This window comes from Ptychodera flava, chromosome 9 (genome assembly GCF_041260155.1).
Source record: "Ptychodera flava strain L36383 chromosome 9, AS_Pfla_20210202, whole genome shotgun sequence".
NCBI lineage: Eukaryota > Metazoa > Hemichordata > Enteropneusta > Ptychoderidae > Ptychodera > Ptychodera flava.
The window spans coordinates 14,109,853-14,126,419 of record NC_091936.1 but is presented as its reverse complement, the minus strand read 5'-3'; the positions used below and the strand labels follow the sequence as shown (position 1 = coordinate 14,126,419).

The following is a 16,567-nucleotide window of genomic DNA, read 5'->3' as shown; positions in this document are numbered from 1 at the left end:
CAGTTCTTCATTATTTTTTTCTGAGTGCCGTTGCGGTGACAGAGATTTATTAACTAAAAAATGTGTCCTTTCTCAATGTTTTTCATTTGATGTTGTAAGTACAAAAGTATGCTTACGATATCATGATGAAGTACAGACTTGATAAGGTTATTTTACTGGAACGCAGCAGAGTTTATAATTTTCTTTTACGCAAGTTATGTTGGATGATTCAATGTTTTACAATATTTTTTATAAAAATGTATTAAAGCTTTATTTACACTTTGAAAAGTCATGTAAATGTGTGTATTTTTAACTGTGTCACAGAGGATTTATTTGAAAGCCTATCGCAAAATTACAGTGCTCTATCTATACATTCTTGCAGATCTTTCATAATATCCCCCACACACTTAATTTGCTCTTGTGCATTCACGTCCAAGCGCACTGTTTTAAAATATCAGTTGATCTTTTCCCTATCCTTGCACAAACATTGGTACCCCCTCCCCCGCTTCGTGCAAGAAATGAAATAACCCTCCTCATATAAAATGGTAACCTTCCAAATAATCGCATCAGCCGTCCTCTTATATGTAAATTGTGTTAGGGCCCAATGATTGACAGGAAATAATTATTTCCACAGATTATAACCACACGTTGCATAATGTTTATTTGATGAAGCATAATTTCACGGGTAAGATCACCTCATAAATAGGCACTTGTTTCCTTTCATATAGGCCTAGGCCTACATGATAATAAATTGATCTTCGTTTTTCTTTAAATTTGTACGAAACGTTTTAATTAATGTGATACCAATGTCTTTTGATGGTAAATCAAGCTTAGAGCCTGTTTAGGCGACATTCCCTTGAATTGACAACTGTACAATGCGCGTGTGAATGGAAAGCAACGGTGAACCGTTTAAAAGGTTTTTTGTGTCTATGTATACAAATGCATAAATGAGCTGCAAAACGCGATGTCATTGTCTTTTTGTGTTTAATTCGAATACATTAATCTGATGTTTGCAACAAAGTTTGAAAAGTACACCGGAATGCAAAGTCTTGTCATAAATTTTCAGCCCGATAAATAGTGTCTTGCGGAATATACAGGTACTTTCCGACTTCCTTCGATTGAGGTCAGTTATGTATAAGGCACTCTAAGCAGCCGTTAATCTGCCACGTACCATTGTGTGGCTGCCTTTATACACCGAACTTTTGAAACTGAAGAAATTCAGATGAACAAGAAGCTTGCGGAATATTTGGTTTTAATAGGGAAAAACATAATTTGAAAGGTTCCAATAACTTAAAAATTCAACTCAACCCAATGAGCATTCCATCGTGTATTATTAAGTATCGTGGATTTTTATTAACGTTCTAGGTGGTCAACTATGGTCTGGTCCTTTCGCAAAGTATCTCCAGCGAGACCACGTTGTCTGTTGATCCAGCCGGTGAAAGAGTCGTCTAAAAATCATGGGGTTCAGTGACTTGAAGAGCCAAGCCGGCCTTAAGGCTCTCAATGACTTCTTAGCAGACCGTAGCTACATTGAAGGGTAAGGTATACCCGTTGAAATCATTTAATTGAGATACACCGTAGAGTCGCCGGCATATTGCGGCCGTGCAACTGATCCTCGTTTTGACAGTGTCGGTACCGCCCGGGCAGTGGCTTCAGTCTTTTGCGCAAGCGCTACTCTCACCTAAATTATGAACTTTAAAATTAATAGAAGAGAGTTTCGTGCTAGTATTCACGATTTTTTCTTTTAGAATCCCAATGGGGCATTGTTGTATGTCATCACACATACGATTCATTCTTGGTATTAGCTATTACTTTGGGAAAGTTTGGCCTTTGCCATTATCTCCAAATGAATTAAGTTGCTGATTGAGTTTTATAGTAAACCATGGAGCTACTCCCATTGTTTAACCATTGTACTGCAACTGCAAACATCCAATATCCCCCTTTTCATTGTATTTATTCCATTATGTGTCATTTATGCAAAATAGATGGACAGATAGATAGAGGAAAAGAAAGATAGAAAGAGTAGATTGATCCCTATGGTTGTATCTTTATTGTTCAGTTCAGTAATTTATTAAACATCACTTGAGTTTATGTTGCATATACATGCTTAAAAACCTGTAATAGTATATGAGCACTGAAGGAAGCTCTCCAAAATACAGTTAACTTAAAGAAGGCCAAAAGAAGATTGCATTATATCTGACTTATCAGAGAAAAATGCATTTTCCCAATCGAGTTAATTAATAGGCTGTGGTGATTATCTATTACCATACACGGCATTTAAATTCCCTGTATTAAATCCTGTTTGACAGGTATACAGTGTCTCAGGCTGATGTTGTTGTGTATAAAGCCTTGTCTGGTGCACCTTCAGCTGACCTTTTCCATGCCCTCAGATGGTACAACCATGTCAAGTCGTATGCAAGCCAATTTGATAGGTAAGAAAGGGTTATGATTTGTACATATCACAGTGTATCCATTCTGTGGCCATAGGACACCAACAGACAAAGTGAACTTTAAACACTTTTCTTGATGAGTAATATATTGTGACTGTGAAATGATGCGTTTAGGCATGGTTTCCTCATCCCCAGCTATTCCTGTTTTCATTCCCAAGTTACTAATCAGAACTCTGTGTGCGTAACTGAAGGTAAATACTACTGTATGTATGAACAATGCAATGTTATCAAGTTTGACAACTTAGTAATATGCTGTACACTCTTTGCTGTGTAATGCTTTCAAACACAACTTTGATTTGTGATGTTTGAAAAAATATATTACAAGATATACACTCCAACACTAGTTTCAGTCGTCTTGTGAATGAAACTGAGAATCTCTTAAGTCTTCTAATGGTCTGACCCCTCTCGAGCCACCGTCTTCACATAGTTTAAGTTTTCAGAATATACTGATCAACCCAGGCCAAACTGTTAGCTTCATACTGGCCTGACAGACATTGACTTGGAAAGCTTGTATAGAGATACTTCCCTTCCATTTTATGTCATCTTTTCCCGGTTTGAGTATTGTTGGTCTTGTTTCTCAGCCTACCAGGAGTAAAGAAACCAGTGGCTGAATATGGTCCTGCTGGCACACCTGCTGCAGCTTCAGCTGGTGGCGGTGATGATGGTGATGATGATGACAGTGATGATGATGATGATATTGATCTGTTTGGATCAGATGAGGTAAGTTCATGAAACCAATCTCTCTCTCTTTCTCTCTTTACCAAAACGTTTTCTTCCAAATGATCCAGTTTCTTTTGTTTTTGACTGCAAGCATTGACAAAGGATACAAGTTGTATATTTTGCTACATCATAGCAATCGTGGTTTAGTTAATTTTTTAAACAAAGCACAAAATTTCTGAAATGAGTGTTCCTACTTGTTACTTGAATACTTTCCACCACATCAACTTGCCATGATGATTTGTATGGGTGAAATTCACCTTTTTGAACACCTCAGCATCAGAGCTAGAAGAGTATTTTTCCAGTAGGTGAAGTTGATCTCTAAATTTGTCCGTACCTGTCAAGTACCTGTCACAGGCTAAATTTACAAAGACGTCCCTCCATTACAAACAGTCCAAACACTGTCGTTAGTGAAAACTGTAATGCTATTTTGATCTTTTCAACAGGAAGCTGATGCTGCAGCAGAAAAATTGAAAGAAGAACGTCTTCGGGAATATCAAGAAAAGAAATCAAAAAGTGAGTGCAGTTTGAAAATCATTATTCTGCACATCTTCATTTTCATTCTCTCTTGTTAAATTCTGTCAGCAGACTTTCATAATTTCATGTCATGGTATATGGGACAACACATGTTATGGTGGTCGTGCACAGAAAATTATAAAATTTGGTTGGATTGTAGCATTGTGTTGCTTCACTTTTTGTCGTACTTGTATGACAATATGAGCTCATATTAGAGGACGACAGCCCAGTCTGGTTGTCTGTATGTATGTATTTAATGTATGTTTGTCTCCGTCTATGTATGCATACATGCATGGAATTATATCTATATATCTATCCATCCACTGCAAAACTCAAAAAGCGACTTTTTGTTCTTGTCATCCAGAAAAGGCAGTTATTGCTAAATCTATGATTATCCTTGACGTGAAGCCATGGGATGATGAAACTGATATGGCTGAAGTTGAAAAGAAAGTCAGAGAGATTGAAACAGATGGTCTTGTGTGGGGAGCATGTAAGTATTCATTTGAGAGAGCTGTCACAGATCAATTGTAAAATGTGTAATTTTCAACATCATGATGAGAAATTGACCAAAGCAAGCCTCCAGATGTATTGCTTCCTCAATATTTTCATATGCTATGTTCAGTTTCTGAGATGACAAGGTAACTTTTCATGGAAAATAGATCATGGAAGATGTATAGTACCGGTAGTGCCAATTTTGGCAACAGTCTTGATTGAACTCATTATCAGCTTCCCTTGATTGTCTTGGTGGCTGGTTAGTCTAGAGGGAGCAAAAAGAAATTGCCTACATCGCCAAAAACTGCTTTCATTAGAATGTCTAAATTTCATTTTTCCTACAGCCAAGTTGGTGCCTGTTGGTTATGGAATCAAAAAACTACAGATTGCCTGTGTAATAGAAGATGATAAAGTATGTAGCAGTAGTAACTGATATTTCATGCCTTTATTTTCATTTTAACACCATATATTTCTTCATTGTTTGGTCTGACCCTATCAAACTTGAAAGGGCCCGTAACTCTAATGTTTGTTGATTTTTGCCTTATTTTTATTTTGCATGTCAAATGTAAGTTCTTGTTCTACTCCCAAAAGCATGTTGAAATATCTGCTATTTTAGCTTGTCAACATAGCTTCTATATATGTGTAAAGTGCACTGTTATTGTTTACATTTGAATTCTAGTCCAGACCAGAATTCACTTGACAACAATAACAATGCAGTGTATACATGTACAGGCTGAGTTGACAAGCTGAATACTGTGTATCTCAACATGATTTTGGGAGTAGAACAAGAAATCATGGTTGAAAAAAATATAGCGAAGGAATCAAAGTCAAGAGTAACATTGCCTATTTGATGGTTTGTGCAATTATGTGAAAGAATGAAAAATACTACAGACTGTAAAAAACTATACTATTGAAAGTGGTTGAAAAAATTGCTGTTGTGGTTGTGGAAAAAATCGAAAGGGCCGTTTATCAGTAAATGTAACTAAAAAAAATTTTCCGTTCCCTCTTTTACAAGAACGAATAATGATTTTAGCGAAAGATGGACTTTATTATCATTTCAATTTTAAAAATGTCCGATTTAAGGTGTACTTTTGTGATGAGTTGCACAATTTTCAAGGATTTTCATCTCTCAATGCTGTCTTAGAGGTGTGCATCAACAGAGGGCAAGATCATGTCAAAGCTGTGTGATGAATATTGCTACACTGCAGAGCCAGTTATTCACCAGCATCACTTATATTCTGTTTCAGGTTGGTACAGAATTTTTGGAAGACGAGATCACAGCTAATGAAGACATGGTCCAGTCTGTTGATGTCGCGGCGTTCAACAAGCTCTAAGGAATGTTGACGATACCGTGTGAATAGTCATGTCATCACCACCTGATAGTATATGAATGAACCTGGACGTTTGTCTTATAATCTGAGTCCATCTGGCTGTATTATACTGATTCCATCCTCTTTGAATCTGGAAAAGTGTTTTCTTGAAGCAAAGGTCAATAAAGAACCTCAGTGTAAAATGAGAATATTGTCATGTGTCTGTAAGCAGTATGTAAACGGAATGCCAACCCAATTGGCAAATGTGTATACTTCCAAATTTCACTCCTTAGTGAGTTTACCTTTCCAAGACTCAAATGGATTGGTGAATACAAGTGCTGTTTGCAGTGTAAAGAATGTAACTAGGGTCAGCAAACTTGGCCCCAGGTAAACAACTCATAAGGTAAAATATGTATCAGGTGCCCCATCTAGAAAATTTGGTAAAAGCTCCTAAGGCAACTAAGGAGCTGTGAATGAACTGTTTAATCTCATGAATCTGAAGACAATCCTCCACACAGGTAATTAACAGTAAAGGGACAGTTTTCTTTTGAATGTAATCTTTCCATTAAAGAAGTATATTCCTGAATAGATTAAAAGAAAGCAAATTGTTTGAGTTAACTTGCAACATGAATGGAAAACAATGGTTTACAAGACGTGAATTTTATGGGTATACACTGGGAACAGTGGGTCATTTGGTGTAATATGCCCCTTTTAATAACAGGTCACAGTTGATAGAGGGACTGTGCCGAGGTGAATCTATTGTTTCCGTGTTGGGCATTTAGCAACACGCCCAGTTGATGCCTGCGGTTTTGCAAACATTGCTGAATTGTTAGCAAAACTGAATATCGATAAAATATGATATGTTTTTCCATGTCTTCAATCCCTATGGGAACGACTATCGTACATCCAGTAAGGGACGTTGAGTTGATAGCCAGAACGAGAAAATGCATCTTCCAGAGTAAAATTGAAATAGTACATGTACAGCTATGCTGCAATCAAGGTGTTAGAAAAAACGGATGAAATTTACATTAAAATTTGTCAAAAGTTATAAGAACGCCAGCAGATGCAAACAACGTAATTAAAAAGCAAACAGACAAAACAACATAATCATTATGAAAAGACTTTTCTCATTCTACCAACTTGGGAGCGCGAGCTTCCGATCATTTGCATGTCTGGCTGCGAAGATAGCAGATTGCAAGATGTCTAGTGCATAGTGCGCCCCCCTATAAATCAGCTGGGACAGGGGTTACTGACCAATCACGCAACGATATACGTACTCTTCAGTTTCAACCATGTGACTGCCATTGTACTGTAAACATAGCATCACTGCGTGCACATACTGTCGTGAGAACAATCCGAGCTCCATACGTACGTGCGTTGCAACAATCATCGTAAGATTTATAATTATTTCCACGCCGAAAGACCCGCAAAATGACGGACGCAGACGCTGAATATTTCGTCGACGAATATGACGAATACAATTTCGAAAAGGTGCACAGTGGTTCCAGTGGAAAAGGAAGGTCGAAAAAGGAAGTCGTTGAGAACAAGCGACCTGATCCAAATGCAGACGTTCGGAAAACCGTCACTCAGATACAAAATACAGAGCAGAAGCAAAAACAAAAAGAACTTAAGAAACAGACAAAAAATTAAGGTAAGGGAACCTATAGTTTGAGGAATGATTCATTGTAACACACGGAAAGATGAGAACCATGCCATATGGCAAAGCTGGAGTAACTCTGCAGCTCTGAGTGCTGTCATAGACCCTCGAGGCCTCTATGGTCTGGTTGTTTCATAGTCCAAGCGACACGACGCGACGTGGCAACTAGATTGCAGATAGCGTTCGGCGATATCGATGGTCAAAGTTCTACCATGTTAAGCAACACAATATGTTACCGGTAGTTTGGATTTTATAATTGTCGCATGTTGTTTTATCACAGCTCAATTTTAATATGGTTTTATCCAGTGCAAAAATATACGGTCTGCCATCATCGCCAAGAGTTTTGTTTTCGAAGGTCAACGCCTCGCCTTCAGAATGACGGAGGTTACCTACCACGTGCACATGCTTTACGTATAGCTTTGCACATGTCTTCCGTAGTCCAACCTCATTCAGATTGACGCATGTCGCGCCACGTTTGTTGACGCCGAGCGAGTCTGAAACGCTATGAATTATTTTCCTTTTTTCCTCGATTTTCAGACAATTCGACTGACTTGATCAAGGGACCGGAAGTTGACGATGATGATGATGATGATGATGGAGTTAAAAAAGAAAATCAAATAGTGCTGGAACTCTGTCGACGTCCAGACATTTGCTACAAGAATGGACTAAGTTGCTGACCATGGAGCACTATTCTAAGCAGAATGTATTATGCCTATGTTTTTCGAACCCGAATATGTAAGGACTCAATAGTGATGTGTTTTTGGCGACAAGGAATAAATTAAAAGTCTGGGGAACATTTCAAGGACGATTGTGGAAGCTTTCTTTCCACTTGACAAAGATTTCACCAGCCTAAAAATGAAAAATCTTCATTAGGTTAAACCTACATTTTGTGAAATAAATACACTAGTATTTTACTCATATAATCTGCAGAATCTCTGCTCTTTGTATGTGAGATGTCGTTTATTATATCACAGTAACGTAATGACTGCAGTATTAGCTGTGGAAATACAACCAAAATACATAGCCTTGCACGATTTTGGCCGCATGAATAGATGGACAGAAGAGGCCTACCCTAGGTAAACACACTGGAAGGACATGCATGCACAATGACACAGTGTTGACTTGCTGGAAAGCAAAGCCCTCAAAAGGAAATTTTTCACAGCCACGATCCGCACAATTGTCTGAATCGATCTACGAGATAAAACGATTCATGTTGGTTCGCACTTCAAAATTGAAAGACTTAAATCTATACCCAAACTTTCCTCCAGCAAGCTTTCGACCAATAGCTTTCAAAATCAAGAATAAAAATTTGGGTCATTGTGCAAATTTTGGTACCAGAGAAACAAATTGCACAATATTTCATGGTATTTGAAATAAAAAATTGCCATCATCCCTTTGTTAACTCTATAAGGGGGAAATAAAAATTTCCAATTTTCATAAAACAAAGCCTGTGAAAATTTTATTTTCCCCAAAGCTTCAAAATGATTCCTCCGTAAGTGGTAGGTCAAAAGGTTATGAAAATTTGGAAGTCTATCTTTCCCCTTGTTGCATTCTGCCATAAAGACACATTCGGACTCTAATTTTCGTGGGAGCTCATTTTAAAGCTCTTGGAATAAGATAAAACTCACAGTTTTTTCGAATAAAAACTTTTGGATGATGGCCATTTTGAATTTCAAATATCGGTAAACGTTTAGTCAACTGGTTTCTCTAGCACCAAACTCTCTGCTTGATTATCGATTTTTTCTTGATTTATAGTAATAATGGTTGAAAATATCATTTTGGAAAGTTTGAACAAAAATTTAAAGATTCACTTTCGAGGCGCATACCACCTGAAAGTACGCACCAGCCTGAGTATGAACGTTAATTTGTCAAAGGTCAATCACAGTGGGTGGAGAAACCGCGGGTCAAAGAAGGACAGGCTTTTCACCTCACAATGCAACGGGCCAAAGATAGCTCTGTGTATTTTTGTCACGTGATTTTGTCGGTGAACGACCATATAAAGTCTGACCTTTATTAATACCACAGGTCTATATATACATTATAAAATGAATAATCATGATTATCTAAGAAAGACGCGTAATTCACGACATGCCCAGTGGCGGAGCTTTACCATACATTTGATTCCCGATAAGTCTCCAGAAGCTGTAATTTTAAGCATCCAAAAATTTAGAATTTTAATCGCTCATGATTTACTAAAGAAAAGTTGTTTCCTTTCTTATGAATGATTATGATGTAGAATTGTAGACTATAGGGCCTATGTGCATTTAGCGAAGCACCACATTTAAGTCGCATACAGTTGGACAAGTTTTACATTTTGAGAAAAATGATCATAAGATTTTGAAAGTTTGATTTCGAGGCAAGCGCCATTAAGGTCTTATAATTTAAATATCATTCTGTGCCTGTTCCTGAGCTCTACGCAACTTTTGAATATGCCAAGAAAGTGCTCCTTCAAGTTTTGCTGGAGCCTAAAGAAAGCTGACGCTACGAGTGTGTGATTACAAGTGTAGGGCTGGATGGTTTCTGAGATGACATTTGGGATCCAAGATGTGTTTTTGAGGTTTTTGTGCAACGTTCTTTCACGTACTATGAACTGGTTGGACTGTTTGCACAAACTGTTTTACCATCTTTCCCCTTTCGTGAGATCTGCATACGCAATTTGACCATCTTCCCCTTTTTCGTAGGACAAACATACCTATGCTCCGATACAGTCTCTCGACCGTGGTTTCGACTTGGAAATATATTCAGCAATCATGCCCGTACAGATACCAATCAATGGCGATGTCATATTCGGAATTTTACAATCTGTGGTTTGGATTTGAGTTTCACGTGTTCAAATTTATGGTATAAATTAAGGCCTCTGTCTGCTTTATTGAAACTTTCAAAAGCGGAGTCATCAGCTGGGTAGGTATCCCGAAGCAATCGTAAATCGTGACATTGTTCTAGGGTCAACATACAACATAACATAAACCGACAGGTGGACGTGGCATTTCCGGAAGAGATAGAGATATATACATGCATGTATATATATATATATATATATATATATATATATATATATATATATATATATATATATATATTCCGCTCTGCGTCTATATATGCGCCCCATAGACGTGTGTACAAATGCCTGAGTAGAAGGCAAATGTACACACGTCTATGGGCCGCATAGTATATAGAGCAGAGCGGAATAGACCAAAGAGGTGACTGTGGTATATATAAATATATATATATATATATATATATATATATATATATATATATATATATATATATATATATATATATATATATATATATCTTGTCTCAGCAGCTGATCAGAGAACTAGTATACTATGTAGTTGTATAACGGTCAGACGTATGTAGCCTGGGGATATATCGGTAGTGGAACAAAAGAGGATATATGAAAATGCGTTGATGGGCATGAACGATCAATACGCGCATCTGTGCAGTGAGTCACCGAATAATATCCCTTAGCGGTGCAGGTTGTTCGAGAGAACCTTACTGACAAACTTCTGCTCACTTTGCACCTTGTAAGTTGCGGATTACTTGCCAAAGTGCTGCAGGACTGGGTCCCTTGGCAGGGTCTCGACTCGGGACTATGTGTGCGGAAGGTTAATCGACACACAAGGTTGGCGGCGTACTCACTACACTGGCTGGTGTGTGCGGGGAGAGTATCAACCAACATCAACAAACAGCAGAAACAGGCGCAACGCGACGCCCATTAGGTATTACAGAGCGGAGATCAACAGTTTGCACGTTGCTAAGGCAATAACAGACTGACAATGCCACCAAAACGACGTGCTGCCAAACAGTTGTCGACTAGTAGCGCGAAAAAGCCCAGGAAGTCAGCCTCGCCGAGTAAAGGAAAGGCTGCCCGTAAATCCAAGGGTGTCCCCGCAAAGAACTTGAAGAAGCCGAAGAAAGCAAAACTGCCAAAAGCTCCAAGCGAGAAGAAAGCAACGAAGAAAAGTGCCGATGCTGCAGGTAACGTAAACGACCGTGATCGGTGAGCAGCTTCTAGCCCTAAACGTCTTGCAGATCGACGTTTGTTGTCATTTGTTATCCATGGTTATAGTGAATGAGTTAGCGTCGGGTCACAGGGGTCATCTATTATTTTATTATGCGAACTTGTCAAAACAACGAATGCACGCCACCAGTGTAAACTTTAGAAGTACTCATTTATAGCACATGTTTAGCATAATCCCAGAACAAAATTGCTTAACATTGAGAAAATAATGTTTTTTCTGTTTCTCTCCGCATTTTGGAGTATTCGTTGTCTGCCCGTGAATAATAACGTCACGTGCTTCCGAAAACCACTTAAATATCACAACTATTCACGGCTGTCCTTTTTTATCCTTTTTTTATAACAAATTCATACTTGCCATTTTCAAAATTGACAGTTAATGACAGATGCTGGATCGTGTACACTGTGAAATATTTTCCAATGTGGTCCAGTTGGAGAAAATATATTTCAGCCCGAGAGCAATAAAATATCAAACTTTTTAAGCCCTGCTACGTCTGAAAAAAGGTGACTGGGAATTGCAAACGACGTGGAATTTGGGCAGAAAGACATGATGAGAGTTCTCAAAAATCTATGTCTCAAATTATGGGCGCAAAGAAAAGCTTGCCTACACCCCTTTCAAAGATGTAAATGGTCGAGTTGATCCTACAGATATTCTTTTCTCGATAAAACAGGTCTCTGCTTGCTGTCATACTTGACGGAGAACAGCTGGAAAACAAAGATTGAAGAAGCATTAGCTGAAGATGAAAAACTAAACAGCATATTCAAAGAGATAGAAAAATCCCTGGGTGTGGAATACAGGAAGAAGAAAACAATATTTCCACCAAAAGAAAATATATTTCATGCATTTCACCTGACCCCCCTCAACAAAGTAAGCTTTATAGTTGTATGTTCATGCAAAAGAATTTTTACATGGCTTTCATCTGAAATCACTGAACACAATTGGAACTGATTTTGAATTATTGGATCTTCATATTTTTCAAATTTCTCAAAATTGTTAAGTGCCCTATAGCTAATTGTTCCAATATTACAAATTACACATAAAAACAAGTGTATTACTTAAAGGGACATTATCGCTATCTTTTGATCTTTTTTTCACCAATATTGTTGCAAACGAGCAGTTGCTGATGTTGTTCGACTTATTGAAAGATATCTAAAAAATGGTCAACCATAGACAACTTCCATCCCATCTTGCCTACATTGTGTAGAAAAACCTCGGGTCAGGGGTTTCAGGTAGGCTACAACATCAACTGCTTGTTTGCAACAATATTGGTGAAAAAAGGTCAAAAGATAATGTCCCTTTAAAAAGAAAAGCAGATGAGCTTACATTTGCAGATTAAACGGACATCACTTCACCATCCAATTATCCCAAATTAGTTCCAATCATATAACTGGTGGATGAAGTGGATTTTTGATACTTCTGAAAACAACATTGTCGACTCATCAATAAATCACCTCACCATCTATATCCTCTTTGCTTTTTTAACTTTACTGAAAAACTTCTTTTGAACTACATCCCTACTGAGAATTCCAATCTAGTGTGTTCTCAGATTTGTTATAGCTCAAGATTATATCCCAATTAATTTCGCATATATTTTGAAACTCTCAAAGCCAAATAAGACTTTAACATTTATGAATTTCCCCTATTTTTTTACAGTTGAAAGTGGTTATCCTTGGTCAAGATCCCTACCATGATGACGGACAGGTAAAGGTTTTCGAACTGATAAATACTAATATCTCAGAGTCTGTGAACCTGCCACCTGTGCACTTGGATCACCATTGGAGATAGTGGTTGGGAAGACATCATCATAAGCTGCGGACCTTTCCTATAGAGGGCGCACTTTGACACCTGCTTTTTGATCATTTCTAATCCTACGCATAGTACATCTGTTCATAGCGCAAAACTTTAACCGTCAGAAACTCCATTTAGTGTTCTTGGCCACCTGAATCATTACACGATCCTACAAATTTATATTATTTAGGAAAAGTGTGACATCTTGCTTAATACAATCAAATATTTAGATCAATAAACTGTGCCACTCCTGCAGGCTTATAAAGACAGGGCAACCAATGGTGAAATATTCTGCAGTCAATAAAAGCTCACAGGGACAAACATATTCAAAGATGTGCATGTTGGAATGAACATGTTTACTTAAGATTAACAGAAATATGTTCTTTATTTCAACCATCATGATAATTGTATTTCTTCCATTATTGCAGGCCATGGGATTGGCATTCTCCGTTCCAAAGGTGTACCTCCTCCCCCGTCGTTGAAAAACATCTACAAGGAGTTAAAAATTGAATATCCTACATTCACTGCTCCTGACCATGGCTCCTTGGAAAGATGGGCAGAACAGGGGGTGTTACTCCTAAATGCGACACTGACAGTAGAGTGAGTAATTACTATGATTTGGAAGAATATTGATCATTTAAAAAAGCAATAACATCCCAAATATTGCAGCTCTCTTGCAATGATCTGAAATCATGTACAATCTCCAATTCTCCTTACTCCATATAGGATATGCTTGAATCTAGATCCTAGATCTAAACCCATGTCGGACATACCAATATTTTGCATAGGTATACATCAATACTGTAATTTATGAAGCTCAGATCAGAATTTGTGGATTAAATTCCTATGGGAGACAAGGTTTGACAAAACCGTCTGCTTGCAAATTTCTATGCCTGTGATCCTATTTCACAGTTGTAATTATTGGAATTTCTGAGACAAATGATTGGATTTTAATTTGTACACTTAGCTTAATGAACAATACCCTTTGTAAGGTAGGTTAGATCACTGATTCTACAGTCTGAAACACGATAATAATCAACAGAATTTGTATACTATGATTTGTTTTGCATTATAGCAAATCAGGCTGTGTACTCTCATGCATGAAAGATAGGTATGATTAGCAATGTACAAAGTAAGATCAGGTGCAGCCAACCAACAATGCACTTTTAAAGTGGTCTTTACTATGACAAGATATATTGTGCATGACAAGTAATGTGAACTGACTAATTTTAAGTCATGGGGGTAATTAATTAGCTGTTCATAATTTGCCCTCCCACTGAAAATTTTTCGACTTACCCTCCCGCACTCAAACTTCATTTTTACCCACTCCCCACTTATTTTTGCCTGTTTCCCCTCCCCACTGTCAATTTTTGAAGCTCCACTGCCCTGTGGCGAAAAAAACTTGCCGATTTCCCCTTCCCTCCAAAAAATTCCCCTCAATATTTGTCATTCCATTTCCCCTGCAGACATAAAGCTATCCTACCCCGAGATGTGAAAACCTGTCCATTTTTCCCTGCCCTGTGAAAAAATTTCCCCTAAAAATTAACATTTCTATGCATGCAGACACATACTGCAGTGGCCTTCTACCGGAAACACCATGGCTCAACTTCTCCTGTAGCTTCCCCTCTCTCCTTGTTTTTCGCCAAGCCCTGTCCCCAGGACAATCAACCGATATCTGCCCTGCCCGGCAAAAAAATCTAAAATTTGCTCCCCTGCAACCCAAAAATATGTCCCCTGCCCAAGCAAAATTAAAATTTCCCCTGCCCTCAAAAGTGCTCAAGGAATAGCTTTTTCAATGAATAGCTCCGTTGGCTGCACCTGTAAGATATCACAGTTATATCTTACTTTGTACATCTGTACACAATGTCAAATATGTTCCTCATCCTTTACCAAGAGGATTGCAACACTTGCCTTGTGGTACAGAATTGCTGGTAAAGGTACCACAGGTTAGAGCTCTGAATGTGTTCATGGTTTAGCAAGACACAGGTCAAATTGAGCCATTTACTGAATTTGGTAGGCTGTCTGTCAATCCAAATTTTCTCATCAATGTATAGGGTACTACCTCTGAACAACCTCCTTTTCATATCATGTACAAACCATACTTTGTATGAGGGACACACATTTTAACACTCTGTAGTGTCCCAATAGATCTAAAGCTAAGTGAATTAAATAGAGAGAGGGACATATATGGCCTGATGTATATTCAGTTGCATCTTTTTTGTGTTATTTTCTGGATTTAACTTTCAAAGTAAAATTAGTCAATGTGTAAACATACTGAAAGATGTGTCCGTATGTACATGTAGTATCAACCACAGACTAGAACAGCAGGTGCAACTTTGAACAAGATTAATAAAACAGGTGCCTAATTCACATATGGCCGCGCCCTTGTTTATTTGTTAAGAAAGTAAATGTGGTGCATACAGGCATTGGGATTTCCACAGAAACAACACAATGTCATCCTTTCGAATACACGGCACTGAATGTTCCCTCTCAGATGCTGATTCTCAGTTGTCTGTGTAATTTGGCTAGTTTTTTGGGGGGAGGGGGACTAGGTGGAAAATTTGCAATGAAGTTGAAACCTCAAATGTACCTGAGTATTCTTTTACAAATAAATGTTGATGCGCTGCTGCAAAAGGCTATCTTCCTTGATGGGTAGAATTCAAAGAAAAGCTGACAAAGTTGAGCAATATTTTGATGTCAAGTAATTACAAAGAAATGCAGTTCATTGGCCTTCAGAAATGAATGTTTGCCAGATTAGCAAGAATCCAAAGAGTGTAAAAGCTCTCTTCTCAAACTCTGTCCATTCACTAAATGTAAAAAATTCATGACCAATCTTGTTTTATTCGCAGAGCACATCAACCGAATTCCCATTCCAAGATAGGATGGCAGAAGTTCACTGATGCGGTCATCAAGATCATCAACAACAACTGCAGAGATATTGCCTTCATACTCTGGGGTGGCTTTGCTCAAAAGAAAGGCAAAATAATCGACCAGGCAAAACACCACGTCATCAACACAGCTCACCCCTCACCCCTGTCACTGAATAAGTTCTTGAACTGCGGATGCTTCGTCCAGGCAAATAAGGCCCTGAAGAAAGCAGGTCAAAGCCAGATTGATTGGACTGACTTATAGATTTGGGAAAGGGGTCAGGGGTTTAGTGAAAATTACCCAGGGTGCTCTGTTTTCCCTTTTTCAATCTGTGCTATATAGACATGTATTTGCTTCCAATAGTCTTCTCCCCCTATACTCAATACTGTAATTGCGATCCTTGATCACATGATCACATACTTCCATTATCAGTCAACAAACATCGCCCCAGGATCATCTGACTATTGACCTCATCAGGATTAAATCCATGTATACACTCTCTTGTCACTTCCCCAGTCTGTGGCACTATACTGATTGATACAGTGCTCTGATAAGGTCAACAGGATAGGTGATTCTGTAATGTTTAAGGACTGATAACAGTAGTGCGTTGTCAAGGATTGCAATGAAAGTGTCAAGGAGAGAAGATGTTTGTGGCAAATACAGGTCTTCACTGGACACATCACTGATTGAAAATGGAGAACAGAACACATTCACTTCCCAGTATCATTTCAATAACCCCTGTGGAAAGACTAGAAAGAGTGATAG

The 16,567-nt window shown here is 38.2% G+C and overlaps 2 protein-coding genes and 1 long non-coding RNA gene across 3 annotated transcripts; all 3 read left to right on the top strand.

The window, feature by feature from the left end:
• Window positions 1-1,354: 1,354 nt before the first annotated feature.
• LOC139140071 (elongation factor 1-beta-like) lies at window positions 1,355-5,673 on the top strand. Its single transcript, XM_070709078.1, has 7 exons — window positions 1,355-1,516; window positions 2,289-2,411; window positions 3,011-3,149; window positions 3,593-3,662; window positions 4,027-4,152; window positions 4,499-4,566; window positions 5,402-5,673. The coding sequence occupies exons 1-7, from the start codon at window positions 1,437-1,439 to the stop codon at window positions 5,486-5,488; spliced, it is 693 nt and encodes a 230-aa protein (XP_070565179.1). The 5' UTR covers window positions 1,355-1,436; the 3' UTR covers window positions 5,489-5,673.
• A 1,089-nt stretch (window positions 5,674-6,762) lies between these two features.
• Window positions 6,763-8,044, top strand: LOC139140070 (uncharacterized). Its single transcript, XR_011553941.1, has 2 exons — window positions 6,763-7,115; window positions 7,659-8,044. It is a non-coding gene; the product is annotated as an uncharacterized lncRNA (long non-coding RNA).
• Window positions 8,045-10,770: 2,726 nt separating this feature from the next.
• On the top strand, window positions 10,771-16,237 carry LOC139140069 (uracil-DNA glycosylase-like). The gene is given in 6 exon segments (XM_070709076.1): window positions 10,771-11,105; window positions 11,817-12,013; window positions 12,800-12,847; window positions 13,363-13,384; window positions 13,387-13,534; window positions 15,784-16,237. Coding segments are annotated over 6 exon segments (900 nt in total). The 5' UTR covers window positions 10,771-10,903; the 3' UTR covers window positions 16,067-16,237.
• Window positions 16,238-16,567: the final 330 nt, after the last annotated feature.